The following is a 26,044-nucleotide window of genomic DNA, read 5'->3' as shown; positions in this document are numbered from 1 at the left end:
CCCACGGCTGCTTGGCGAGGGCACAACCCTCTTGTCTGGCCTGAGGGCAATGGATGAGCCAGCCTGGGAAGATAGGGAGGTGTGACTCAAGCAGGTGGAAGCAGAACTGTTGTGTAAGAGCAGATTTGTCTCAAAACAGCGTCTTGGTTCTGAGTGCTGGTGGGCACTTGGGGACTGGGGATAGATGGCCCTGGTGCATCTCTGCAGGGTGATGGACAGATGATAGGAAAGGTTTCCGAGGGGGTGCTGGACAGGCAGGCTTCCCATCATGCCAGAGCTTTCCTGTAACACCAGATCAGAGAAACATCCCCCTGGCAGGTTGTTGTGTGGGGCTGCACAAAGTCCCTCTCTTATGTGGAAATCTTGGATCTTATTGAGGGTGTGAAAATCACTTCTTTTGGAAGCAGATTGTTTGCTGGGGTTTTTGATTGAAAAATGTTTCTTTCAGTCTTGTCACAGAGGAAAAAAACTTGCTCTGCTGAGAAATCCAATTTTCTATCCGGAGATTGAAACAAGCCACCTTGCAGCCTGTTCCTCAGCAGTGCCCTGGGTCTCTGCCTGCTGAGGCATCCCTGGCTTGTGCCTGGCTCTTGTCTCCTGGCCCCAACAAGGATCCCCAGTGTGGCTGTTAAAGGACAGCACCAGAAGCAAAGCCAGTGTTATCCTGAAATAGCAAACTTTTCCTACAGGTTAGAAATCCTGCGGTTTCTGGGATTGCTGTCGCTGGGATTAGACAGGGTGGAATGTGGGGCAGCATCCACTGAAACAGGAGCTGTGCCTACATCTTCTGCACCTGGATGAAGCTGTGAACACTGACTGGATGACTGGCCCTTGCTGAGGGTGTTTGCTGAGGATGTCCTTGTTGTATATTGCAGTGGTGGCAGGGGAGGACACAAGCTCAGCTGAACAGGGAGTGGGACAGGACATAGCACCACAATTAGACGCTGCTGTGTTATGCTCTTGTGGTGGTTATCAAACCCTCTGGTCTCCCTTCCCTGGAACTCAAACCTTGAGATGTGTAACCGTGGTGCTCGGCTGCCTGTTCTCCCCTGAAACAGTTCTGCAGTGCCATTAATGTTTGTGCAATAAAACAAATGAGATGTGAAAGGTGGCCAGATAGAAGATACAAGAGTGATCTCTGCTGTTTGTATTCCCCCTGTGAGACTGCAGTTGCTTGGGTTTTTTGCCTCAGTAGAACCTACTCTGAATACTGATCTCCTTTTTTTTTTTTAATCTGTGAGAAAAGCCAGCGTGTGTAAACCTGTGCTAGAGCTAATGGGCTATACAGAATGCTGATACTACTGCCTGCAAACCTCCTCACTCTTGACAGCAGGCAGGTTATCCATTTGTTCTGCTACATGGAGATGCACTCCCAAATGTTACCTTCCCATTCCCAGGTAAACTCAAAAGTCCTGGAGTCGATATGATGTAACTGCTGCCCGTAAAGAGCTGTACATCCGTGTCACAGTATCCTCCTGATACTGCACATAACCAAGTCATCAAACACAGGTGCAGAGCAGAAATGGGAGGAAACCAAATCACCTTTTAAAAATAATTTAAAAGTTGTTAATATGAGGGAGGGAAAAGCCCTTTCCCTTGCTTAAACTCTAGCTAGAGATAAATGGATATGGCAATGTCTGAGAGCGAAGGAAGAAACAGAGCTAACAAGGGTAACCTTTCCTTCTCCTCACACGTGGTATCTCAGGGTTGACAGCACCTCAGTCAGCATCTGCCTGAGCTGCTGCTGGGATGGCATATTCCATGCCTTTCTTCCAGCATGTTTAGTGCCAAAGGGCAGCATGGGTCCTTGGGTGTCCGGAAGGGAGCCAAGTGCTAGAAGGCCCTTGAAGGATGCCAAACATCCTAATCTGCTCTTCCCTCATTTTGTCTTGCTGTTTGCATGGCATGCCCTCCATCCTGTATGTGGGGATGGTTTGTGCTCTCCCTGGGAAGGCAAAGGCCCTTGCTAGCCCCGTGCCCCCTTTCTCTGCCACGTTGCTTGTGCCAACAATAGGGCTGCAACCCACCTTTTCTTCCAACACACATGTGGTCTTGGTCTCTGTTTGCTTTATAACCTTTAGCAAAATTCTTCTCTCTTCCATTCCTTTGAGGTGACTTCATTTGAAGTCTCCCAGATCAGAAACCATAAATAGAGGGCTGTGCTGTTGCTTGCATCCCTGCCTTTCCCCAGAATTGCATGGGTTTGGTAGGGGGCTTGTGAGGCAGGGAACTGCTCCTACTTCAGAGTACCAGGAGGAGGCAATGCTGGAGACTGCATGTAGCTTTGTCCCAGTCTGGCAACTGGCTACTTATTTTTGTTTATTTCTACTCCTTTTCTGCAGAACTTCATTGTCAGGATGGGTGGGCATTAAACTGAAGTTATGGATGTAAGTATGGGACTGTCTGTGAAGTGTACTGCGCTCTGCTGCCATGGCTGTGAACACTTTATGACCCTGTGTGGCACAGATTGAGCCCCTAGGGTTCTGTCCTGTGTCCCACCTCTTCTCATCCCATGCAGCTTTAGCAACTGGTTAATGATGCTTTTTTTGTGTGATTTGGGTATTTTTTGGACTCCTTTGGGTGGAGTAGGGAATGGGAATTGAACTTCTAGCTCCACTAGTCCCAAGAAGGTCCTGGTCCTCCTCAGTCCATCAGGGCTGCATTTCCTAGGGGTGACTGCAGTCCAGCACCACGGGGCCACGACGTGATGTTGGGAGCACAGCTGAGGCATGGTTTGGTGTGGGATGGGAGTGTGGAGCTCTGTTCCTGCACAGCCCTAGCCCCAAAGCGCTGGGTTGGTTGCACATGAGCTGTTGGCCAGCCCATCATCATCATCGTCGTCATCATCTGGGTGAGGGTTGGTCCTTCGCCTGGCCAGAGAACCCTCCACATGGCTGGGGCTGGTGTAACTAATACACTGCAGCGAGTCTCCACTGGTGGAAAAGCAAAGCCCCCCCGCCGCCTCCTTCCCCACGATGCTCCTCCCCTAAACGACTTAACCTCTCCCCCTCCTCCCAATTTCTGATCTATACCGGAGCCGTCATGCATTGATTGGCATCTTATCCGGGCGATTATGCTCCCTGGACGGTCCGCCGTGAATTTGCAGGGAGCCGAGACAGCTGAGCACGGGAGCCAGCCCTGAGCGGCGGAGAACAAGAGCATGTCTCATCCCGGCGAGCAGCTGCTGCCGGCGTGAAGCAAGGATGAGGCCACGGGAGGAGGCAGCTGCCCTGGCACCCTCCGAGAGCCCCTGCTCCTGCAGAGCCATGTCCCGACCCCGGCGGGCTGCGCTGCGCTCCGGGCAGCTTTGAAGTTAGAGCAGGCAGTTGTGTTTAGAAAGGCAAGCGATGAACTGAAGATTAAACATGTATGGGAATTATCCTCACTTCATTAAGTTTCCTGCAGGCTTTGGCAGTAAGTATTTTACTTGCGTTTGCAATCTGTGCCTTCTGGGTTAGGTGGAGGAACTGATCCCACAGTAGGGCTGTGAGGGGGGGTAAAGGGAATTTAAAAACGTGTTTAACCTAGCTCGTATGTGGCTGTAACCTGCGGTGCCTGTGTGCTTGTGGTCGAAGCTGTCCTGTGGTTATATGTGCTGTGAACTTCTGCACAGCCAAAACAGGCTGCCTGAAATTATGCAGGCTTGAGTCAAACCATTGCACTCTGCTTTGAAGTTTAGTATATAATTTGGGTGACGCATGTATGTGTCCACGTGTGAGGGACTGAATCTATTCATTGAAAGAGCAGGATTAAACCCAGTAAGCATCTTTTGGATTTCATTTTTATTAAGTTGTTGGAGGAAAAAATTACTTTTAGAACATAAAGCACCCCCCGAGAAAATCTTAAGCGGGCTCTTTCCTTGCCTAGTGGCTGTGTCCTGCTCTTGTGACACAGATACCACCATAATCGTGTGAAGCTGTGTCAGATTAGCCAAGTGAGGCTGCCCAGGGAGACAGCAAAGGGTTGGGGCTGCAAGGCTGTGATACCCCCATGCACGCTGGTGTGAGCGAGTTCTGGTTGCAGAAACCACAGCTGCTCTTGGGAAATGGACTTTGGAATTACTGGAGCTCGCTCATTATTTTTATCTGAAGTTATTTCTCTTGTCCTAACGTGGGAGAGAGGTTGAGGATCTGCTGGGTGCTCCCCAACCAAGGCAGGGAGTGAACAGGTTGGAGTGCTTGGCTGTGAGGGGTTGGGAGCACCCATGTATTGACTGCTGACAGAAGTACTGGTGCTGCTCCAGGAAATTTAGATGCATTGTTGTTTATGGATGTGGGAAGTCTTACTATGGAAAAGTTGTTCCCAGCCCTTGAAGGTGGGTAAATGCCTCCAAGTCTTGCTCTGGAGGCCCCCAGGCTGTGCACATCAGCCTGTTATTTCTCTGCTAGAGAAAAGGTTCATGCAGACGTGGAATTGCACATGGGATGTTCCCACTATGTGTATGTTTTTTCCCCCTCCCTCTTGCACCAGATGCTCACCTCTGGTAATTCTCCAACTCCAGAAAAGTCACTGGTATTGCATCAAGTCATCTGCAAGTTTCACAAGCACTTGACTTTCCAAAATACCTTTTTAGGCTGTTTCTGCAGAAAAGAGATGACTCGTTGGAAGAATCTATTGCTCACTGGTGTTTTTAAGAAACAAGAAAAGACAAGCTGAACTCTCTCCTATTGCTGCAATAAGACCAAAACAATGAAAGTGTTATTTGTGTTTAATTTATTGAGTATTACAGATTTGCAAGGAACTGAGAGGAAAGTGACATTCAAACTGATCTTCACAGAAACCAGGCACAGATCCCTGTAGGGACAGGGGTCACAGTGCTCAGAAGAGCCTTTGGGAGATTTTTAGGAGAGGAAAATGGCAAGAGGAACAGAGGGATTTCTGTCCCACCAATAAAGGTGAAGGGGCTATTCTCCAGCCCACCAGCAGTTCAATATATTGGGACTTCAACTTTCATTATAAGTATGTTTAACTGGTGTTTTACCCTACTTGTAACTTGGCGTTAGAAACAGAGGTGATTTCTGCAGGTGAACTGACAGAGGTGCAAAAGCATTGGCCAAGTTTTGTTAGGGCTGCTTTAAAGCAGTCACTCTGGGCTGTCCTGTGGTCCCTGGATACAGGTTACCACTCACACCTGCACTCCCCTCAAAACCAGAGGGCTTCCATGACCCTGAGACATCTTGATGGTGTGGGAGCCGCCTTTCCTTGGAGTGTTGGGTCTGCAGAGAGGGATTTTTGGCTGGTTGAGAAAGCAATAGCTGCTCTGGCCAGATAACTTTTTAGGGCCCATGGGCTGTGCGAGAGGGCAGTCAGGCTTTGAGAGGGATGAAGCAGGAGAGAGCATGGTGACCATGGAGGGAGGGGATGTGTGGCAGCTTCCCACTACCTTGGGATCCTCACCACAAAGCCCATGCAGGCAACCTGCATCTGCATCAGGCCTGCAATATGTTTGTGATCCTTGCTACTCCCTCCTTTAAAATAGCTATGAAACTGTTCCTGGTCCTGTGTAAAGCGGGACATCAGGGTGGTAGAAAAGGATAGTGTCCATGCTGGGGTGTCAGCTTGTAACATTCATTGTTCTTGCACTGTGTTGCTGGAGGGCAAAGTTAAGGTGAAGTGACTGCTGCTGTTTGGCATGTCTAGATCTTATTGCATTTCAGATTACCTGAAATTCTGGGCTTCATTTTGAGCATAATGGGAGAAAAAAGTAAAAAAACCCAACATGCACTTGCTACCTTTTTTTGCATTCAAGTGGCTGTTACATATGCTTTAAATTAATTTTAAATGCATTTAAGTTAGAAATAAAGTATATGTTTTCAATGGTGTGTGTATAAAACTTTGATTGTAGCTATCTGAGTAATGCCACCAAATTTGTCTGAGGAAGTACATATACAAATTGGTCATAAGCACGTGATTTGTGATGTGAAAAGGACAAACAGACTCTAAGATGTTACAGTTGAGTTTGTAGAATACCAGGGAAAGTGTTCAGATGAGTCACCCTTAAACATCTAAAGCAGGAGATGTGCTCTAGGACTGAGCTATAGGAGCAAAAAAAGGGCTTCAAAACATGTTTTTATTCTCCTGAAGGATGCATTTCACCCAAAGCCCAGCTCCCAGGGCAAGGAAAGATGCTGTGCTGGCTGTCCTCTCTCTCTGAGCACTCTCTGGCACAGTTGGTTGGGGACAAGAACTAACTTGGCTCCTCCACAAAGTCTCTTTTATTAGTACTCATGTAACTTGGCCTGTGGCCACACCACCTCCGGCTGCAATCTTGTCAGCTCTCCCAAGCAAAGCGGGGTTAGGCCAGGTCGTTTGGGGGATAGGGAGAGGAAAACCCAGATTGTGCCTGGAGTGGGGCTGCTGCCTGGCTGGCTGGCACCTTTTTCACGTGTGATGGTCCCAGGTTTTGTGACCTGCAGGATGCTTTTTTCCTGCACGTCATAGCTTGCTGTGTCTATTCCTGTGACTCCGGATGCCAAGATGGAAGAAGGCTCTTTGACTCAGCAAAGGTGTGAGAAAATCCAGTGACTGGGCAACTCCTGCAGCTAGGAAAATGCAGATTTGTTTTAAATTTTTTATTTTTTTAAAGCAGGAGACACTTGTCTTAGTTGCCTGGGGCAGCCACAGAGCTTGCAGCCAGTGGGATCCTTTCTAATGGGGACCTGTAGCCTCTCCAGGAGTTTAAAGACAACTGTAGGGATTTGTGCACTTTTCTTTCCTTGTGGCTGCTGGCCAAGTGGGAAATCTTACCAAACAATAATGAAAAACCCTTTAGGCCTTAAATTCAACAACCTTTTCTTTTTTTTTTTGAGATGAGAAACTTTATCTAACTCTTATGTGTTACTGTGGTCACCAGGGGGATGTGATACCTTGTTTAGGGTGAGTAAATCTGGCTTGCAGTTCTTTTTTAATTACCTGATGTGCAGTTGCTAAAGGAGTCTTTGCCCTGGTGCAGGCTCAGCAGCAGATGCTATTTTGAGGTCTTGGCCTGATTTGACTGAAATTGGACAGTGGGTCAATAGCTTAATATGTCCAAGGACATTTGGACAAGACACAGGGCTGCTTGTGGCCGGGTTTTGGATGGTCCCTGTTTGCAAGGGAAGCACAGGAGCATTACCAAAGAGGAGCGGGAGCATCTCTCCCCACTACCCAGAGAGCTGAAGGAAACTTTCTGCTGCCCTGTGCAGGTCCCTGTTGGAGAAGCCCTTGCTCACATACGTGCCAGCACACCTCCAGAAAGTTTTGCTCCTTGATGTTGGAATAGGCTGCATTATTTATTGATTTAGAGTGAAGCGGGAAGATGGAAGTGCAGAGGTTACTGGACCTTAAAAGCAAGGTAATACCACTAACCTTTCTGTAGGATATTAGCATGGCACTCTGTGCTCTCTGTGGGAATCTGCTTGGACAGTTAAAAATGTTACCAGAAAGGGAATAGTTTTTCGGTTTATCTTCTATGTATTAAACAAAATCTACTTCTGCAGTCACAGCAGCAACACTTCACTTGATTCCAGTTAACGTGGGTGCCCTGCTACGTAACTACATCATTTCAGGAGTGCTTCTCACAGGTATTGCCCCTTGAAGGTCATGCCCAAGGACGAGATGCCTGCCAGGCTGTACCTCCCACACACCCCCGTGTTCCTCTACTGAAATCAGCCCTTCTCTGCATGTCTCTTCCCACTTCTTGGTGCTTTCTGATCTGCGGAGGAAGAAGCATCTGCAAAGTCATGTGTCAGGCAGGGCGACTCACACCTTTAAATGTTTGTGCTGGTGAAATGAACCTTTTCTGTGTGTATCTGAGGCCTCAGGAGCACAACTGTGTTTTTCATTATTTGAAGACTGCCAGCTTTTGATTCTCTCTGATATGAAAAACAAAGCTCTGAATGTTGAAATATCATCAACATCTCTAGGCTTACCAGGGAGCTCCAAGGATTGCTTTGGGCCTTAGTTGAAAAGAGACCCCAGTGTTTAACATGGGTATTTCTTCTGTCAAGGCTTTGCTGAAGAGCTGAAGGGGCATTAACCAGAACAAACTTACTACCTGTGTTGGTTAAATAGACAGTGCATGTAGTGCTTGGGTGTTTCTGGTCTCTGCATTGTCATTCCACATTCTATGTCATTGCTGAGACTGGGGTTTCCTGCTATTATTTGTTTGAAAGTCTAGACAGCTTTATTGGTTGAACCCTGGGTGCTTCTCTTCCTACTTCCTTGGCCAAGGTATTTGGGGTGACTTGTGTGCTCTTGCAGAAGAGGAATCTCTACTTCCATGCCTGCCCCTGCTTTACATGTGAAGTGCTTGCTGCACAGAGGTATCCGAGGTGGCTTAATCAAGCTATTGAACATTGGTTCAGTTTAGCTGTGTTAGCCCAGATCTGGCTATTTAGCACTGATGTGGTGGACCTGGAGTTTTGTGCTCTGCAGGTGCATCTGTCAGACACCTACACATTGGCTGTGATGTAGATGGTGTTTATGAGGCTATTCATATTACTATCTCTGGACTAAGAGTTTGCTAAGGTTTAGGTGAAACACAGCTGGAAGTGCAGTGTCAAATCTTTGTGTCCTTGCTCCTCTTCAGCGGCTGGTGGGTGAGTGTAACGCTGCTGCTTATGTCCTTAAGGGCACTGTTTTCAAAATTCAGAGAACTGACTGATTCTTGGGGTCTTTCTTCATTATATTTTCTAATGTCAGTGGAGTTGTCTATGCTGACATTGGATATGATCCTTATTCTGGATACTGAAGCAACAGGATGGATGTTGTGTGTGTGTGCACATTTCCAGCTGCTCTCTGCTACAAATGATGCGGTAATTTGCAGAGGCAGTTTGAAACAGTGAAGCATCCAGAAGCAAGTTCCTTCTTTTTAGGCTTTACTTCCTCCAAGGAGAAGGCTGGAGTGTGTGTGTGTGTTTCTGTACAAGAGAGCTTGCAGACAGTTGATTGAGGCACCAGGTTCTCTGGACACTCTGCATGTTTGCAGCGGACACATCGGAGAATCCACACAATCCTCCTGTCCTCTCTTCCCCTGCTCCTCCAGGAGAGAAGTAAACACAGTATCAGGTTTCCCTGAACCTCTCTTCAACTACCTGTCCAAGCATTAATATGGAGAAGGAAAACAGGGGAGAAAGACACAAACAGCCCCACTTGTGGACCAGAAAAAAGCTGATCTTGAATCTGGAGTAGGCGGTAAAAAGCAGCAGCAATCCCCGATGCTTGGTGCAGGGTCTCAGCTGGCCTTGCCCAGCTGGCGTGGGGGCCCTGGCTGGTCTGGGAGCCGCATTTGGTGCCCGTGGGCAGGGGCTGTGCAGCCACGGAGCCCTGGCCCCCCGACACAGGGCTGGCTGCCCTGTGCTCCGCGGGTGCCCACCGCAGCTCGTGACTGCCCGGCACCGCTTGTCACCTCGCATTACCTGACGGACGGGCTGCGGCCGCTCGGCCTGTGTAAATGTCACCTGTGCTGAACGCTGCTGGAGAGGCAGAGCCGGCCGTAGCTGGTGTGCAGGACTGAGTCCTGTCTCCCCAGTCCGCCCTGCTCCGTCGCTCTGCTTCCCTCTGGCAGCTCCTCTCTGGCCTGGCTCTACTGCTGTCTGTCTGTCTCCCAAGTGATGGGAGAAAATACCTTGAGAAAAGCCGTTCCATCCTGGTGAACCCAAGACCTTTCTGGGTGCTTTCTGTTGGGAGATGTGGGACGCAGACCATCATATTTTCCTGCAGATCATTTCGTTGAACTATTTTCTTTCAAAATGAATCAGACTTGCAGTCCCAGCTGTCTGCATTGTCCAAGCCTCCCTGGCTTCTTTGAACTGAAACAAGTTTGATGGTACTCAGCTCAAGGAAGAAGTAATCCCAGTATGAAGGGTGCTTTGGCATGGCTCTTCCTGCACACCTCCTTTCAGCCATGCAAGTTGTTCCTCTCACAAGCTGATAGCCTCATAACAGTCACTTCTTATATCCCTCTTGGAGCATTCCAGCCTGAAAATGAGAAGCTGAGAGGACAGTTTTCCCCAGGTGCTGGAGAATGCATTTTTTGCTTCCCTGGGGACTGGCTCGGCAAACTTATCCCAGGAAGGGGCCAGAAGTGAAAGTTTTTTGTTGTTTGTGGGCTTTTTTTGTTGTTGTTCTGCCTTTCTAACTGGGGTTTGTATTACAATTTATAACAGAAGGATGAAGTTGTTCGTTGGTAAGTGGAAAGTTAACACTGATGGCTTTGACCATTGGGTTTGTCAGAGCCTTGTCAGGACAGTGAGGTGAGGCACTCTGGAACCAAACATGTTAACTCTGGTTTGTGTCATCAGGCCCTGGCAGAACCTTCCTTTACACCTCTGTGCTCTCCAGTAGATATTTTCATATTTTCATTTATCTGTCCATCCTCACCAGCAAACACTCCTTCATGCATTCATGCTTCCTCTTCGGTGTCATTGCTGGGGTGAGGGAGGTAGACAAGCCCTCCAGGCTTCCTAACTTTGACCTTTGATCCTATCTTTGGGACTAGGAGATTTCCCTGGACATAGCCCTTGAACAGTTGCCCCTTGGCACTGGCACAAGCACAAAATGGGGCTTGCCCTGGCCAGCAGTGTTCTTGGATGAAAGCCTTGCTCTTGGTCCTTATGAGACTTGAAGCTGTTCTAATGGAGAAACTTAGGAGTGACAGCATTTCTGTAAAGTCTGGCATAAATGCAAACAGTTGAATAATTCTCCTGGGAGTCTTTTCTTATTGGTTTAAATCTTCTGCATAATACTTTCAAAATATGCCCTTTTCTGTGTTAATGGCAAAGGATGAAGAATCATTCTTCTCCTTAGCTGTCCTGGGGTGATAGATTTCTGCCCAATCTCCCCTTCAATGACTTATTTTCCAAGCTGGAGAATCCTCAAAGGCAATGTTGTTTATCTAGTTGTTTAAAGAGGCATAAAACCAAATTCTTTCTAAGCCTGTGCTACAGATGCTGGGGAGGACTGTGTGTTGTGGTACCAGACTACTCACAGGTGATGAAAAATGCATTCACTTTTCTCTGAAGCTGATAATGGCACAAGTCAGGATGGTCCTTTTAAGCCCCAGGAAACATCCGAGGTGCCTCTGTGAGCTGAGTGCTTGTTTAGGTAAGGGAGGGGCAGGCAAACAGCACATCTTCTGCCCACTCCTAAAGGCACCCTGGCAGCTGTCTCTGGAGTGAAAAGCTTTTGCGCTTGGAAGCCATTCCAAGGTAGGGATTTTGCTGTCTACCAACAGAAAACAGGCTGTGTGTCTCCATGATGGTGGCAGGGGGATGTGGGGTGACTCTGTGGCAGCAGGCAGGAGCCCTGGCCCTGCCTCCAGACCGCCTTGCTGCCTCCAAGGCTTCTGCTTTTGTCATTAAGCCGACTTCCTCTTGCTGCACATCGCTTTCCCACTGGGAGAATTGATCCAAAAAGCCAAAGCAAGAATTGACAAAGACCTTTTCTCCCCCTCCCTCTGCAGAATTAAGTCTGAAGTGGGTTGATAACGGTGGATCGAGTCCTCTTTGACTCTGACAAATGTCTTTAATGTTATTCAGCAAGCTGACCTTTTCCCGTCTTTATTGTGCATCTTCCCTTTGAATCAGATTTGATTGTTACTTCAGGTAGAATAACAAACACTGTCACGTAAATAACTTTGCAATAATGTTAAAAGGAGGAAAAAACACAAACAAACAAAACACCAAAGTGCTGCCGTACTTGCAAATGCAATGGGAGCAAACATCCTCTGTGCCAGCCATGGAAAACCAACTGTGTGACCTTCCCACACAACATCTTTGCCTTGCTACTCCAGGGAATGATCTCCTGTGTTGAAAAACCATCAGAGAAATAACGGTTCATGGAAATGTTAATGACAGCTAATGCTAAGTGGGGTTGGTAAATTCTAGGGAAGGGAGAAAAGGTCATGTAAATCCTTAAAATGCAGCTACATACATAACCCATCAGGACTAGTGGGCATTTGATGCCCAGATATCCCCTGAATATCTGAGACTGACCTTATAGAAGACAGTATTTAGGCCTTGGGTGAGGTGTTTGGCCTCAGAGAGAAGTGGCAATGACCAAGGTTATATTGCTTTTCTATGCCACCTCTTCCTCAGAGGGGCTCAGGAGCACACTGATCTCATGAACCTCATGTGAGGCTCAGCTTGGTGATGTGAACTGCAGCTCTTTAGTGTGGAAGGAGGAAACTCTTTCTCCTTGTGGCTGTGAGACTGTTTGCCCACCCATGTCTGTGTGGCCACAGCCTCTGCTCTATCTTGTATAAGTGAGGAAAGATAATGGACAAAATATTTGGGTGCCTTTGGGTGCCTATTTGGGTCCTGTAATCTGCATTTCAACTGTGTCATGGGCAGTTTCTGTCCTGTGTTGCTCCAGCTCCAATTGGAGATGCTGACAACCAGCTTTGGGAGCGGGAGGAACGTTTGGAATAGCACAGTGGTGATGTAAGTGAGTGGGAAGGGGAAGAGCTGAGCCATGGGAAGGGCCTGCTGAGTGCAATGCCAGAGCCATTGCAGGGAGCAAAGGTGCTTCTCAAGACATGGGGAGCATTTGAAGTTTCCAGCCTGGTCGGTGGGGATTTCATGGTTTCAGATGTGTGCTGTCTCTAGAGCTGGCTTGGACAAAAGAAATGGGACCTCAGAGAATAGTTCAGAGAAACCCAGCCTGAGGCAGGCAGGCGGTGCCTTCTTCCAAGTCTGCTGAGGCACCAAAGCAGTGAAGGAATATTTGGCTGTTAAGCACTGCCTACAAATTATGTTTTGTTGCTGTATGTAACTCTATTTCCCGTGCTGTAACCAACATTTTGTTCTTTTCCCTTTATAGCATAAGGCATGTTTGCATGGCTTTGAGCCTCGACCAGCATCTAAGCTGAGACAACCACGGCTGGGCAGCTGATCGCTGGCTGGTCAGCCACACTCATAGTGTATTTAATCTTTCTGCTTCTCCCTGTAGATTCCCCTGTGCATGCCAGCTCCACGTCTGTGAGCCTGTCATCGAGCCTTTCCACGGGAAACTCAGTGGACGGGCACCACAACTACCTCGAGGCCCCCGCGAACGCCGCCCGGGCGCTGCCGTCGCCCATGAGCGCCATCGGGTCCCCGGTGAACGCGCTGAGCTCCCCCTACAGAGTCATCGCGTCCTCCATCGGCTCCCACCCCGTCGCTCTGTCCTCAGCCCCGGGCATGAACTTTGTGACACACGCCAGCCCGCAGGTAGGCGGATGTGCACACTCACTTCCCTGCAGTTCAGTGTTCAGACCGGGTAAAGTTCCAAAACCTGAGAGAGTGGGTTGGCTGGTGGGGAGTCCGGTGTGCTTTGCCCGCTCAGGAAGATCAGCTCTAAAGAACAATTTCCAGCATGTGAATCTTTCTGCATAAATCCCCAACACAGAGACAGAAAAGACAGCTGTATATATGTCAAAATACACTACATGTTAAGGAGAGAAAGCTAATTTTCAGGTCTGTCCTCACCGTGGGTGCAGTCCAGCTCCCCTCCACTGCATCTATTGCAGGGTGTGTCATTACTGTACGTGGAAACAGGATAGCCAAGGGCTGCAGCATATGAAGCATTCCCCTTCTTCCTGCAAAAGGATATCTGCTTCATTTCATTATTTGGAAAGGAGACAAATTTTTTAGGAAGAGACAAATGTTAATGCTAAATGCCAGCCACCTACTCTGTGTTGTATATAAACTCGGCCTGAAGGAAAATGAAGCACTCCCACCCTTACTGCCTGTGCTCACGTGGGTGCTGAGGTTTCCTCTCCAGAGGGGAGGGGAACCAGATGTTAGGGCTGGTGCTTCCCCAGAGCCATGGATAGGCTTGGAGCCTCACAGGGTGGCTCTATGGGGCAGAGAAGTGCTTCTCCAAGAGCCTGGCACTACTTCTAGCATGGCTGGGATCAGGGTGGCAGTGTGGAATTTTAATGGAGTGCTGAAATGTTCTGGGAGTCCAGATCTGAGTGAAAATTCTGCCTCTTATCAACAAGACTTTGTGTTTTATTGGTGGGACCTGAAGGTAGGAAGTGCTCAAGAGCCTCATGGCTCCTGCTGAAGAAGCAGCAAGGTGATGTCCCCGAGCCCTCTCTGCCCCATATTTGCTGCTGTTCCTCAGTCTGTCTGAAGCTCTTCCTAGTGCCTGGAAGGCTGGGAGAGGATGGTGTGGGGAGGATCTGAAGAGCTCTGAGGGCGTATAAGCACAGTTTGGCATGTTTGACTTACCTTTCCCCAGCATCCTCAACTCCTGTGTGGGTCTGGGATATCTGCAGTGGGCATGCTGGGCATCCTTCTTCCCCTGGCACCACCCATTGACCTGACAATATTTGTGCCCACAGCATCCAGGGCAGGCACTTTGTGTTTGTGGAAATGGTGGCAGTATTGCCTGCTTGGAAGCCTTTCCTTTGGGGTTGGAGATGCTCTGGGAAGTGGTTTCCCCAGTCTGGGCACTACGCCAGGTTCCCAGATCTGAGGAGAGGGTTTCATTTGTGTTGCCTCTAATGCAAGGAGACAGCTGGGCCTTGGGGATTCAGCAGGGAGGCAGCTAATGGATTTGGGTTCAAGCAGTTGTCCCAGATATCATACATGATTGCACTTAACCTGCAGGAGTCAAGCTCTGAGGACACTGATGGCTAAAACTGCCCTGTGTGTCCCCCTCCTATACACCTTCTTTCCCTTTTATTATCTCAAAGTGCACACAGAGAGAAAGAAAAGATGGTACCCGAGCTCTGAGCAACATTTTAAACCATAAAAAGTTCCTCCTGGCTCAGCATCTTGCCAAAATGATGTTTACAGGGTAAAAAAAGGTGGCTGGACACCTGTGGGGAGGAAAGGGGTTTATTTCTCTTTTCATTGGACCAGATTCTGAAGTGTAAGGATTTACAGCTGTCAGTGTCTGGTTGGAGTCTCTGCTGGGGAGAGTGAACCTCTGTTCCTCTTGGCAATTTTTCCCAATGCACTTTTATTTTCCAGTGAAACAAAACAACCTGGATCCTAATTTTTCCTGATTAATTTGTATTTTCCATGTTATCAGATCTTTGAAGCTTTGAGAACGAAGGGACAGTGGTGAGGGAAAATGAAAGCAGGCTTCACCTTTTTATTTTTCTAATGATAAAAAAAATCCCAATGGTACGAACCCTTCTTGTTCTTTACTGAAATTTCCTGTGGAATTTATTATCTTTTTCATGGGAAATGGGCAATTTCTTGGAGGAAATGGAGAACTTGCAGCAATATGCATGAAATCTAGTGGTTTAGATATTATGGAGACTGTAATGAAGGCAGTAGCTGGGTCTTCATCCAAAGCCTCGTTTCTCTCCCTGCTTCTGCCTTCTTGCTGGGAAGAAGAATTTTAGCTGATAAATTGGGATGAGTGTTAGAAACAAACTCAGTGATGAAACAACCACCCCCAGCCCTCAACGCTTGACAATGGGGAAGATGATTTGATAATGGGTTCGGAGAGACATTGCTCTGCCCAGACAGCTTTTGACAAGACGTGTTCAATGGCCCTTAATCCTCCCTGCCCTGCCGACAGTGGCTCCAAAGCAAACAGCAATAAAACAAAGCCCTGGGCAACATCAGGCTTTGGTCTCTAATCGAGGTCGGTTGGTAACCTTTAACTTCAGCAGCCACGAGCAGCTCCTGGGGATCTCGCCTGGGGGCTCTGGGTCCTTTGCCTGCATCTCACTGCAGCTGATTTTTAGATGCTCAGCCCAATCCCCTTTTTGTTTTCCTTTTTTCTTTTTTTTTTTTTCTTTTTTAATCTGGCAATCCCAAATCTGCTCTGTTTGGCAACCTGTGGTAGCATTTGGGAACCCAAGTCCCAAAAAGCCATGTTTTCATGTGTATATGCAGATTTGTGTATCACGAGGCAGGGAAGCTAGCCAACTTAATTTTTTTACTTTTTTTAAAATACCATTACATTTTCCCTAGCTGTGCATCAGTGCAAGTTTAATTGCAACAAACTGCCTGGCTGCAAAGCTCTTCCTTACTAAGCTGTTACTGCTCGAATCTGCAAGCAGCCAGTGATCAGCATCCTCTAAGGCAACAGGCAGGAGGATCCCACCAGCTTTGTTGCTTGGAGGCTGTAACTGAGCAGCTGAGGCTGCTGCCTGCCCTTTTCCAGCTCTGCTTAGTCCTGGCTTTGGTTACAGCATCAGGCCACGGTGAGAGGCAATATCTGCTACCAGGCAACTGCTCAAACCCCTCCATCTGGATTCACCAGAGGATGTCTGTCTACTCATGGCAGCCCCATGGAGTTGCTGGGGATAAGCTTGTGGGACAAGCTCAGTAGGAGCAGCAAGGGAGGGGTCAGCTCCATTTGGGGATGGCTTCATTGAGATATGTGTCTCGACCCTCTAACCTGTCTTGTGCCTTCTGCTTCTGCAGCTCAATGTCCTGAACAATGTCAACAACTCAGAGGATGTCAAGCCCTTGCCGGGTCTCCCAGGGATTGGGAACATGAATTATCCATCTACAAGTCCAGGATCCTTAGCCAAACACATCTGTGCCATCTGTGGGGACAGGTCCTCAGGTAGGAGGTGTTCTTTCTTGGAGAAGGCTTTGTGCAGTGAGAACTCCCCTGATGCTCTGAAGCAAGGCTTGTGCAGGAGTGAACAGTGAGGAGGCTCTCTGGGCCCAAACTGGCATTGCAGGATTTGTAGCTGGGGGTCTGGCTTACCCAAGGCCAGGCTGTCTGTATTGCAGAATAGTTCCACTGTGCTCAAAAGAGAGCAAACCTAAAAGCCATGTTCTTCTCCCTTATCTGTATAATCTCATTTTACATTTTGCCCCCGTTTATCAAAGGTAAATATATCAAATCTCTGTGTTCTCATTTACCTGTGCTTTGTGTTAGCTGGGTTTTGGCTGTGTCTGGGCTCTCTCTCCTACCCAGTGACCTGCAGCCTGGTGTGCATTGCAGACCCCTCCATACCAGTGCACCCCATTTGCTATCTATGGCTGTTCTGCACTTGCACTGCAGCAAGTCATTACACTGGGATGCAGTCCCTCCTTACAACAGGAAAGCAGTGGTCCTATAGTTTGACTGCTGCTGGTCATTATTCCTGCTGGGAGCCACTGAAGGAAACTCAGGCCTGTTAAGGTGATCCCCTGCAGTCAGTGATTTTCACTTTTGGGGTTGGTTCGAGCTCCTCCACCGCAGAAGGAAAGGCAAATACCTGCTTGCCCATTGATGGCCTCTCCTTCCTTCCCCAGGGAAGCACTATGGGGTGTACAGCTGTGAGGGCTGCAAAGGCTTCTTCAAGAGGACAATCCGTAAGGACCTGATCTACACTTGCCGGGACAACAAGGACTGTCTCATAGACAAGCGCCAACGCAACCGCTGCCAGTACTGCCGCTATCAGAAGTGCCTCGCCATGGGGATGAAGAGGGAAGGTATGAGGGGACTGGTGCAAGGAATGGGTGGGCTTGTAGAAATTTTCCTTACATTCATTAGGGTAAACCTGGCTCTTGGTGGCCCTCCAAGGCCGGTGCATTCCAAAAACCCACGCTGACAGCTTTAGGGTGTTATTGACCTTGTTACATAAAGGAAATAAGAATCAGAGAATCGTTCCAGCTGGAAAAGATTTTTAAGATCAAGTCCAACCATTAACCCAACACTGCAGTGTCCACCACTGAGTGATGGGACTGGTATTTCCTTGCCATGTTCTTCCTTCCACTAAGATTTGGTGACTTTAGAAGCACTTCCATAGCTTCTTCATATCCATTACCCTAAAGAGGACAAACACTTCCCCCAGCTGGCTGGCATATACATGTGTCCTGTGTTGCCCTCCCTCACAAGCACCAAACTGGATGTCTCACTGATCCATCTCCTTGGGTGCTGCCAGTACCCCAGCAGCTGGGCAGTGCTGGGAAGCATTCTCCCAGCTGGAACACACACAGGAAAGTGCTGAGCACTGAAAAGCTGTCATGAGTGCTGAGGAACCTCCCATGGTTTGGCCCTTCCCTTAAAGCACCCTAGGATAAGCCAGGATAAGGCAAGGCTGATGCAAGGCACTCTGGGCTCCTACTCACACAGGGGAGTGATGATAGCAGGAGTAGTTTTGGGACGTTTCTCCCCAGCAATGAGCTAAACCAATATTCCTGCTGGTCACTTTTTTAAACAGGATTTTCTTAATTCACTTGCAATTTCTCCAGCAAAAATGTACATCCAAGACTTCTATTGCACACAAGACCTGGCATAAAACATACACATGTCCTGTAGTGACCTGTCTTACACACACACAACAGCCCTGGGAGTTAATAGCTGAGATCTGGAGACAATTTCATGATTCTGTGCCTTCAGTCAGCAGATATTTTGGAAAATGTATGGAGGTGGGAGGAGAGAGAGAAGATGTTGGGGCACTGAGGTGCTTAGGAACTTTCTAGAGGGGAGCATTAGCAGGAGAGGTGGTAAATGGAAAGGTGACACCAGGGCTGGGCCAGGCTGTGTAGGATTTCACTCAGGAACAAAACAAGCAGTGTGTGTGGATCTAGCTGGGGGTGAGGGACCATTTAGCCCTGCTGCTGGATGCTCTGACTGCTGTGGGACTGTTTGAAGCACACTGGGAGCACAGCAAACCTGTGTGTAAGTGCTGGGTTCCTCCTGCTTCCTCCAGCACCTAGTGACAGCTGAGTCCAGGCTGCCACCTGGAGGTATCAACTCCTCTCTATTCTGGAGCTTCATACCTTGGAAATCACAACCTTTGTGATTTGACCTTTGTCAAATCTGGAGGCAGCCTCAAAGTTATTGGTGCGGGAACAGCCATTTTAATGGTTGTACATCTGAAATATCCATTTATTTTCTGTTCTCCCCCTCCTGTGGGGTTTTCTCATCCCTTCTCCCAGAGGAAAGGGTACCCACTGTGGGCAGGTAAGTGTTGCTGTGGATGTGGAGCCATGTTTCTGTCCCACAGCTGTGCAGGAGGAGAGGCAGAGGAGCAGGGAGCGGAGCGAGAACGAGGCCGAGTCCACGAGCAATGGCAGCGAGGACATGCCTGTGGAGAGGATCCTGGAAGCTGAGCTGGCAGTGGAACCCAAGACAGAGGCATACAATGACATGACCACAGAGAGCTCGGTAAGGGGCACTAACATCACTTGCAGCTTGAGTTGAGAGACTGAGGTGTGATTTGAACAGACAAACTCCATGTGAACAGCCAGCATTTTGCAAGGGGTTTTTGCTTCACAAACAATTCACCAACAATTTTTCTTTTGAATCTACTCTGAATGACAACTAGAAAACAGCCTATACATTATTTTCCAAGCATTTTTTCCCAGTTCCCTTTAATTTCAGTGAGTAGATAGGGCAATGGCTGGATGTTGGAGAGTCTGAGCCCTGTGCTGGCTTCCACAGTTGCATGCCCCTGGACACTGTTTGCCCAAGAGTGGAATGGAGCTGGACACAGCAGGTTTACTGCTGTGGTTTTACTGGTTTCAATAAAGCTGCTGCTCATGCCTGTTCAGAGGCTGCTTGATTGCTTCTAGATATGCCCTGGGGAGCAGGACTGCAGCCTGCCATGCAGGACTTGCTTTGCAAAGAGCAGCAAGCAAACAGAAAAGTCTGGCAACCAGCTGATTTGGCTGGCTGTAGAGGGGATAGTAGTAACAAATATCTCCTCCTCCCAACAGCACACAGCTGAGATTATTGGCAGTTTGATCCTTCTACTTGTGGCTTTGAGTATCGTTAACTCAATCTGATACACTGTGCAGTGCAGATAGTGGCTAGCAGAGATTTTTCACTGACAAATTCTCCTCTTTTCCTCTGTTCTTTTCCTTTTGATGTTGCTCTTAATCAGACAAATGACCCTGTCACAAACATATGCCACGCAGCCGACAAGCAGCTCTTCACACTCGTCGAGTGGGCCAAGCGAATCCCCCACTTCTCTGACCTGACACTGGAAGACCAAGTCATTCTCCTCCGGGCAGGTACTGTCTCCACCTGTGGCCTATGGAGCTGTTCCCAGTATCCCTGTCCCCTTCTCTGGGCTCTGTGCCATCCAGCCAGGCTGGGTGGCAAATGTGAAATCCTGAGCTGATCCATTGCTGCCGTCACAGGGCAAGCAACCCATCCTGAGCCACAGTGAGTGGTTGGCAGAGGTTGTGGATGGGGCAGTGGAAGCTGTTGCTTGTTCCCCTCTTCATGCAGACATGGAGCACTGGGGGAGAGCAAAAAAATGTGTCTGGTTGATGCAGTTCTTGTAACTGCAGAACTTACTATGAGTGAGGCACGTTAGTGTGTAATGTGCCAAATGATGTAATGGGGTTGCTGATGCTAGGAATAGGTTTTTAGGAGGAAAACCCAAGATCTTTTCTGGGTTTACTTTTTTTCCTCCCTTTGAGCCTGTTTCTGAATCTTCCTTGCTGCTGGTAGGGGTCATAGAATCCTAGAAAATGCTGAGTAGGAAAAGATCCACAAGGATCATTGAAGTCCTATTCCTTGCCCTACACAGGACCACATCCCACCACGTGCCCAAGAGCATTGTCCAAATGCTTCCAAGGGGTTTGCCACCCCTTGCAGTGTTGGCAAGGGTGCAGTTGGTACCTGGGGTTCCATCTCTCTGTGAGGCGAATCTGAAGCCAGCAGGGAGAAACCAGCTCTCCTGCTCCACGTGGAGCATGATTTTTTTTGGCTGAACTGCCTCATGTGTCCTGCACACCTCCTCTTCTAGGCTGGAATGAGCTGCTCATTGCCTCTTTCTCCCATCGCTCCGTGTCGGTGCAGGACGGCATCCTCCTGGCCACGGGCTTGCACGTGCACCGCAGCAGTGCCCACAGCGCTGGGGTGGGCTCCATCTTCGACAGGTAGGTGGCCTGTTTGTCATCCCCTAGCAGTGGTGGCCAGGCTGGCTCTGTCCTCCCCTCTGAAAGGGAAACATCCATGCAGAGAACTAGAGCAAACTGGGGTGATTTGGGGCAGAAGTAGCTTAGAATGAGGAGGGGATGCTTCACGGACTGAAAAAAACAAGAGCGAGGTGAAGGCACGTTGGAAAGGGATTTGCAGCTGCAGAAGCAGATCTCTGGTTGGGTGTGCAGGGGGAGGAATGCTCCTCTCTCAAGATTTTGCTGTAGCTGTATCTAGATTTAAAATTGATCACCAAGAGCTTTTGGTGGCAAAGCCTTAAACCTCAACTTGGTCATGTAACAACTGCACGTGTACTGTCCCTGCCATGCCTGCTCTCTGTCTGGCAGGACTCTAACTTACCACTCTTACACAACTAGCATATGTAGGGATAGTGCCCATGTTTTCCACAGTAAAAAGTGGAGAAAACCCATGTGGTTTTCCTCAAGTGAGTGCAAATTGTTCTCCATAGTCCAAACAGAGCACAGAGGCCACATGCTGAGCAAAGTGAGAACAGGAGCGAATTTGACACTCAGGTCCCTGGATGCCGTTGCTGCACATGTAGAACAGCAGAGTGGGACATGGCTGTCCCTCAGAGCTGCCTCTTCCTGCAGAGAGGAATTGGGGAGTATTCCCAGTGCCTGTCCCAGATGCTGTTCAGCCCCCAGCCTTGCTGTCTGTACCCGTCTCTGATCGTGTGCCCGTCCATGTCCCCCACATGCAGGGTTTTGACAGAGCTGGTGTCCAAAATGAAGGACATGCAGATGGATAAGTCGGAGCTGGGGTGCCTGCGAGCCATTGTCCTGTTTAACCCAGGTAAGTCTGAGGCCCAGGCCAGTGCCAGGTAATGTGCACTCCCTCTGGGCCATGGCAGGTCACAAGCAGGAGGGCTGTGACAGTGAGCATCAGAACTGCAGATGGATTTCATAGAATCCTAGAATGGTGTGGGTTGGAAGGGACCTTAAAGATCATCTCATTCCAACCCCCTCCATAGGCAGGGACACCTTCCACTAGACCAGGATTTATCCCAGTCCCTGGGTACATGATTAAAGAGAGCCCAAGTCCTCTCCCACCCATCCACCCAGTCACTCTGCTGGCAGCGGAAAGGTCCTCTCTGCAGGGATTTCTTCCCCACGTGTATTTTCTCCCTTTCTCCCAGATGCCAAGGGTTTATCCAGCCCCTCAGAAGTGGAGTCACTGAGGGAGAAGGTCTATGCCACGCTGGAAGCCTACACGAAGCAGAAGTACCCCGAGCAGCCAGGGCGGTGAGTGCCCCCGGGCAAGGCAGGCAGCGCAGGGCAGCACCATACCCACCCTGGAAAGAGGAGGCTGAGGCAGCGTGTCTGTGCTAGCTCTGCCTGAGCCACAGTGCCCTAATCCCGAGCCTTCAGGGTGCTGGCGAGATGGAATTTTCTTGCTTTCCAATCCAATCCTACCCTCTGCTGGCCGAGCTCTCGAAGCGCCGGCAGCTGGGTCTGTCCCCACCTCCGCCAGTCAACGATGCAGCCGCAGCAACCTCTGCGATTTTTGGCTCTCGCTGTCACCACAGAGCGCTGTGAGCCGTGGGGAGAGGGAACGGGCTGCCAGCTGCTGCACCCCCTTCCAGCTGCGCCTCCAAATGGGAGGCAATGACTGGCAGCGGCACTGCTGAGGGGCTGTGCTCCCTCTCGGAGTCTGGGGGTATTTGAAGACAGATTTAAATGGCACCATGGAGATGTAAGTCTTGCAAGATGTTAAGATGTTCAAGTCTTGGAGGGAGAATCTGGATGTATCTTCTTTTTCTTTTTTTTCCCCCTTTTTTTTAAGTTCTAAAAATGCTATTCTGTGTTGGAAAGATGCATATTCCCTCCGCATATGCTTACCTTGAAAGCATAGGGGAGTCTAAGACTGGGAACGCCCCAAAGCATTTTTGGGGAGAATTTGGGCTGGCTCAGGCCTGGAAATAGGTGGGAGAGGGTGGCCGGTGCCTCCATCGTGCCTCTGACTCTGTCCACTTACAGGTTTGCCAAACTCCTTCTGCGTCTGCCGGCGCTGCGGTCCATCGGACTGAAGTGCCTGGAGCACCTCTTCTTCTTCAAGCTGATTGGGGACACCCCCATCGACACCTTTCTCATGGAGATGCTGGAGACACCCCTCCAAGTCACTTGAGGGTCTGGCCCCTCTCTGGCCAGCCCTTGGCCCCCCTGTCCCTGCACAACCTCCTGCCCTTCTTCTCTGAGCCTGCGAGAGCTCCAGAGATGTCCTTCACCCTCCTGTCCTCCTCAGTGGGATTGTTGTGGTTTTGTACAGCTGTAAATCACCCCCTCTAACCCTCTCTGGCCTGTCCAGGGGTGGGTCACAGGTCCTCTGCCCAGCTAACCATTCCCTTGTCCCCCTGTACAGATAATTGCTTTAAATTATTTTTTCATTCTCAATAAAAGTCAACAAAACAAATAAAACAATGTGAGCTGGCAGAGTGGTGCCCTCTTTTGCTGCAGTAACTGCTCCTTCCTGTGTCATTTGGAACTGGCCAAAGTTGGCAGATCTCAAATTTCTTTTGCCTCTTTGAAATGTGCAGATTCTTTCTCCTCCAGTGATAATGGGCATTGTGTTTCCTTAGAAATATTTTTGGGATGGGGCTGAGGGACCAAATCAGGGCAGGAATGTCACTGGGGATATAACTCATTGTGCTGATGGGCACAGTCCTCTGGCCAAGAGAGGACAGGTGTTGATTCTTCTTGCTCCTGTTAAGGAAAGACTTGGAGAAACTTGCTGCTTTTAATGAAAATGTTTCATTCCACCATCTTAAAAAGAAATCTTTGAATTATTTGAATTTTTAAAGTAATTTTAAAAGTAGTTTTTTAATGTGGTTTTTTGTTGTTGTTTGTTTGTTTTCTGAGCTCGTCCAGCCACTGACAAAAGAACTGAAGTGTTTCATTTTGGTCCTGGTGGAGTATTTTGGGTTAACCCAAACCTTCTGCTCATGGATAACTTACATTTTCCTGAAGCTTTGTGGATCCCCATTCTCAGGGTCTTCGGCTTTCCCCCCCCCCCCCCATATTTTTGCACTGGAAACAGGTTCCTCAATCCCAAATTTATAATTTCACAGTTTCATAATTGAAACCTGTGAGGAAAGAAAGCACAACACACTCTAACAAACGATCCTCAAAGGTCTCCCTGGTCTTTCCCCTGCTCCAATGGCACCACTGGAGCTTCCCGTTGCAGCCGAGCTAACCAGAGTCAAACGAGTTAAAGACATTAATTTGTTCAATATGCGGAGCTTATCCTGGTGGGAAAATGTCCTCCCAGGAACCCAGCGAAACTGTCTGTATTATTATTCATAAAACAGGTGTAGTGTTAAGTGATCTGCCCCTCCTGACCCTCTCAGCAGACAGAGCGGTGAGATGCAGCCGCGCTTCGTCTGTCCGCCTGACAGATTGCAGCGCTGCCGCCTGGCGACTCGGGCAACTTCCAGGGAGAGCAGGAGGGACAACAGGAAAGGAAGAAGGATAAAAATGAAACATTTTGTTAAAACTCCCCCCGCGGGGATATGATTCATTCTCCGGTATTTCACTGCGAGGAGGGAAAAGAGGATTAAAAGAGCAGGAGGGGGAAAAAAAAAAAAAAAAGGAGGAAAACCCCAAAATTATGAAAACTCTTCAATTTTTTCTTTTCCTGGTGACACTGAAAAAAATCCAGAGAGAATTTAGAAAGAAGTGAAAAGCATTGGCCAAAGGGCTATTTTTAATTGAAATTATATTTTTCCATTAACAGGGAGGTATTTAAAAAACAGCAAATACACGGCTTGCTCCTTGTAAAACTATTGCTAGAGTTTGAGATGCTGCACAGAGGCTGTGCTGGGATGGTACCACACCACACTGCTGGTGAGACAAAGCAAGTGGTCGCCTCCAGCCTGGGCTGCTCAGGCTTCCCCCTTTAAGACCTGTGAGCTTCTAAAAGCTGGTCTCCAGCTGGCTGCATTGGGTTTCTTTTCTGATTATAAAGCCCTGAGGTTTTCCTGACCTCCCTGCTCTCTGGTTTGATGGTTTAAATCAAGGAAGTTGATTGACATCAGCAGGCTTTAGTGATAGAAGGGCTGCAGGAGCTGATGCCACTGTCTGGAGACAAAACCCTGTGGCATTCATGGGTTTTTTAGAAATATGTGGAGGAAAACCTGAGGGTCTTCATGCCTGCAGCAGATCTCTTGCTAAGGTGGTGTGCAAGTGCTATTTTGGAGCCCTGCAGCCCTCAGTGGTAATTCAGAGTGTGCTTTGGCCCTGGAGAGGACAGGATGCTTCCACCCCAGTAGTGCTGCCTCTTTCAGGAGCTCACAGGCTGTTCTCAGCACTCAGTTACTGTGGCTGTGATCACAAGTGCTGACATGGAGCTGCAAGGGTGGAGTTTAGTTTGGCCAAAACATCCATAAGTGCTTTGGGCCAAGCTCAACCCTCTCTGATGGAGGTTTAACACAGTGCGATGCCTCCTGGTGGCTTAATTTGAGTCTGTGATGAGGGATTTAGAGTTCCTGATATTCCATGTTGGCAGAACAGCTCAGTGCATGAGAAACAGAAAAAAATAAACTGGACAGAGTAGTGAGATCAGCACATATCCCAGATGGCACTGCACATGTCACTGCAGTGAGTGCAAGGAGAGCTTGCTAAGCCTCATGAGCCATTCCCCTCACATATCTTGATGCTGATCTCAGTCCACTGCCTACAATATCAACAGTCACTTTTTTGAATTTGGAAGTGAGGGGATATGATAACCAAGGCTGAGGAAGGAAGTCTCTAAGTGACCATTTGTGGCTCCTAGACACCTTCACTCTTAGCAGTCTGGCTCGAGGCTCTGGAAAAATGGGCTCTGGGCCACAAGGTTTCCATGTTGCAGTTTGAGCATGGCTTCGTGCTGTTTCTAAAGATGACTAGTGTGGGGGTTTTTTTGAAAAAATTGTAGGCTTGATCATCTGCTTAACACACCCCACCACATGCTCCCCCACCCTGTGTCTGGCAAGGCAGAGACCGTGACACAGAGTGTGGCTTCTGTGAATAAGAGACCACTGGAAGTGTCACTAGCAGACAAGTGTCCTGTGCAGAGGAAACGAGTCATCCAACAGCTGAGCTCCATCTGCAGTCATTGGGAACCTGAGGTTTGATGTCATGTCCTGGATTTGGTCCTAACCATCGATTCCTCGTTCATGTGTGGGCCTCTGCACGGTGGTGTCAAAGTGCTGTCCAAGAGCTGTGCTTCCCCAAGCCTTGCAAAG

The 26,044-nt window shown here is 48.7% G+C and overlaps 1 protein-coding gene across 3 annotated transcripts in view; it reads left to right on the top strand.

Annotated features, from left to right (window-relative positions):
* Positions 1-23,231, top strand: part of RXRG (retinoid X receptor gamma) — a 46,485-nt gene extending 23,254 nt beyond the window's left edge. For 2 of the 3 annotated variants that reach the window (XM_025895807.2, XM_018079111.3), the window contains 9 exons: positions 12,931-13,190; positions 16,356-16,500; positions 17,181-17,360; positions 18,881-19,041; positions 19,760-19,889; positions 20,633-20,765; positions 21,527-21,618; positions 21,962-22,067; positions 22,803-23,231. In XM_025895807.2, the coding sequence (XP_025751592.1) occupies positions 12,931-13,190; positions 16,356-16,500; positions 17,181-17,360; positions 18,881-19,041; positions 19,760-19,889; positions 20,633-20,765; positions 21,527-21,618; positions 21,962-22,067; positions 22,803-22,950 (1,355 nt within the window). In that variant the 3' untranslated portion in view covers positions 22,951-23,231. Of the gene's footprint in view, positions 1-3,312; positions 3,415-12,930; positions 13,191-16,355; positions 16,501-17,180; positions 17,361-18,880; positions 19,042-19,759; positions 19,890-20,632; positions 20,766-21,526; positions 21,619-21,961; positions 22,068-22,802 lie in introns of those variants that run through there. The other variant, XM_008933906.3, reaches the window with a different exon arrangement.
* Positions 23,232-26,044: the final 2,813 nt, after the last annotated feature.

The sequence above is a fragment of the Manacus vitellinus genome, unplaced genomic scaffold (genome assembly GCF_001715985.3).
Source record: "Manacus vitellinus isolate BGI_N305 unplaced genomic scaffold, ASM171598v3 scaffold_44_pilon, whole genome shotgun sequence".
Classification (NCBI taxonomy): Eukaryota; Metazoa; Chordata; class Aves; order Passeriformes; family Pipridae; genus Manacus; species Manacus vitellinus.
Note: the sequence above shows the minus strand (reverse complement) of the source record. Positions and strands in the feature narration are given on the sequence as shown.